Source organism: Chinchilla lanigera, unplaced genomic scaffold, assembly GCF_000276665.1.
Source record: "Chinchilla lanigera isolate Chin_1 unplaced genomic scaffold, ChiLan1.0 scaffold00069, whole genome shotgun sequence".
NCBI classification, from domain to species: Eukaryota; Metazoa; Chordata; class Mammalia; order Rodentia; family Chinchillidae; genus Chinchilla; species Chinchilla lanigera.
In genome coordinates, this window is record NW_004955470.1 from 1,551,257 (window position 1) to 1,553,267 (window position 2,011).

General features: G+C 52.6%; 1 protein-coding gene across 1 annotated transcript in view; it reads left to right on the forward strand.

Annotated features, from left to right (window-relative positions):
- Positions 1-1,022: 1,022 nt before the first annotated feature.
- The window catches only part of Ckap2l (cytoskeleton associated protein 2-like), a gene marked incomplete in the record, with an annotated part of 28,983 nt that continues 27,994 nt past the window's right edge, over positions 1,023-2,011 (forward strand). The window contains 1 exon segment of the mRNA XM_013522857.1: positions 1,023-1,152. Coding sequence (XP_013378311.1) covers positions 1,113-1,152 — 40 coding nt within the window.

Genomic DNA, 2,011 nt, shown 5'->3' on the forward strand with positions numbered 1-2,011 from the left:
TGTATTGTTTTTGTTATTTTCTCAATGTATGTGTTTAATATGTTTTCATTCTTTTATCTTTAAAATAAAAAATAAAATAAATTTTAAAAAATTTTAAATAGAATTACCATGTGATCCAACAATGCCACTTCTTAATACCCAAAACAACTGAAAGGAAGATATCAAAGAGACGATTGTACACCCTCGTTCATAGCATGTCGTCACAACCACCACAAGGTGGAAGCACACAGCATGTCCCATCTGTGAACTCGTGGCCAAGCAAAATGTGACCTGTCCATACCATGGAGTATGTATTATTCAGCCCTAGGAAGGAAATGCTAGCACATGCTACCACACAGATGAGCCTTAAAGACATCATGTAGAAATAGGCTGCGTGTTAAATGGGTACAGCGTCCCAGGTGGGAAAGATCAAACAGTTCCAGGGACAGTGGTGAAGATTTGCACAGCAAGGTTAATGTACTTAATGCCAAAAATTAAAAACACAAACGTAGCTCAGGGCAAAGGCCCTGGGTTCAATCCCCAGTACCGCAGAAGCAAAAATGAGAAGAAAAATAACGGTAGAAAGCGTTAAAATGATACATGCATGTTTCATCACAGTTAAAAAGAAGCCGCCCTGCAGGGCTAAGAACTAACAGCCTTTGCATCTATCAGGTCGAGTTATATAATAGTGTGGCAAAGCTCTAACTCATCCGAGTTACGGGCTTTCGTTTTGTTCCATAGCTCCCTGTGAACTGAGAGGCTGCGACAAAGGAGTCAGGCGGCGCCCTAGCTAGTGGGCACCGGCCCAGCGACCGCGCAACCAACACTGCAACCGCCACCGAGTCTGACGGTGTTTTAGCAAGGGCCGGAAGTCCTCAGAGGCCAAACAGCCTTGCGCCGAACAAGCCGACCTCCACGCTGACTTACGCCGACGTTCTTCCAATCACAGGGCACCGGAGGAACGTCAAGGGCAAAGCCAACCACAAAGCGTCTATCTCTTGTTGGCCCGCCCTCCCGTGCTCTCAATTGGTAGGTTTCAAACCCGCAGGAGCCAATGAGAGCGCGCAGAAGCGCGACCCTGGGGCTGTGGCTCCTGGCGCGGCCTTTGAAAGGGAAACTGTCGCTGGGGAGCCATGGTGAGGCCGGGATCCTCCGCTGCCGACGCCGCGGCAGGTGCGTACTACCGCGAGTCTCTCTTTCTCGCAGGCCTTGGGACGTAGGGAGGCCACCGCGGGTCCTTCCCGCGGCAGTTGCGCGTCGGCTCTCCACGCTGCCTCAGTTACCCCTGGCGTAGAGCCCAGACCCGGACCCCAGGCTGGGTGGTCGCGGGCCCCTGTCAGCCCTGCAGCACGAAGTCATCGTCGCCGCGTTTGAGATCGAGAACCGGAGGCCGCTTTCCCGGTGTCACCGCACCTGTGGGAAGCGACGCGCTGGGCTCCAGCGACTCAGATTTGGCTGCAGGCAGAGCTGGGTGTGGTCGGTTGCGCTGGGTCCGAGCTTTGACAGCACCGGGGAGCGACGGGGCGGGGTTGGGGAGTCCGCCGTGAGTCTGAACCCGGGTTCTGTGCCAGATGCGGGTCTCTGCTCCCGCACCAGCCTCATGCAGCCCGGAGGCTGGGTGGTTAAACCTGAGGACTAAGGAGCCCACTCCAGACGCCAGCTTCCCCAGCACGCAGCGTCTCCCCTCTCTGGCCCGCTGTCCATGACTCCGTCTACTGGTCCTGAGCACCGTCCTAGGCACTTTACACCACCCTTCAACTGGACCTTTCTGTCCCGGCTTTGTAGCCTCGGCGGCAGCAAGGTCTACTAACTTGGTAGAAGTCACAGGGACTCCACAAGCCTTGCCTGGCGTGGACCTAATTTTTGTATTTCTCACAGCTATCTGATAAAGATACGTTAGAATCTGAAAGCAAAACAGTTTAATTTGCACCTTTGCATTCCTTTTTAAAAAATCATCATAATTTTGGTCTTTTCGAACTACCTACTCCCTCACCATTCCCCTCTTCTGAGCTCCCATGCTTTTTTTTTTTTT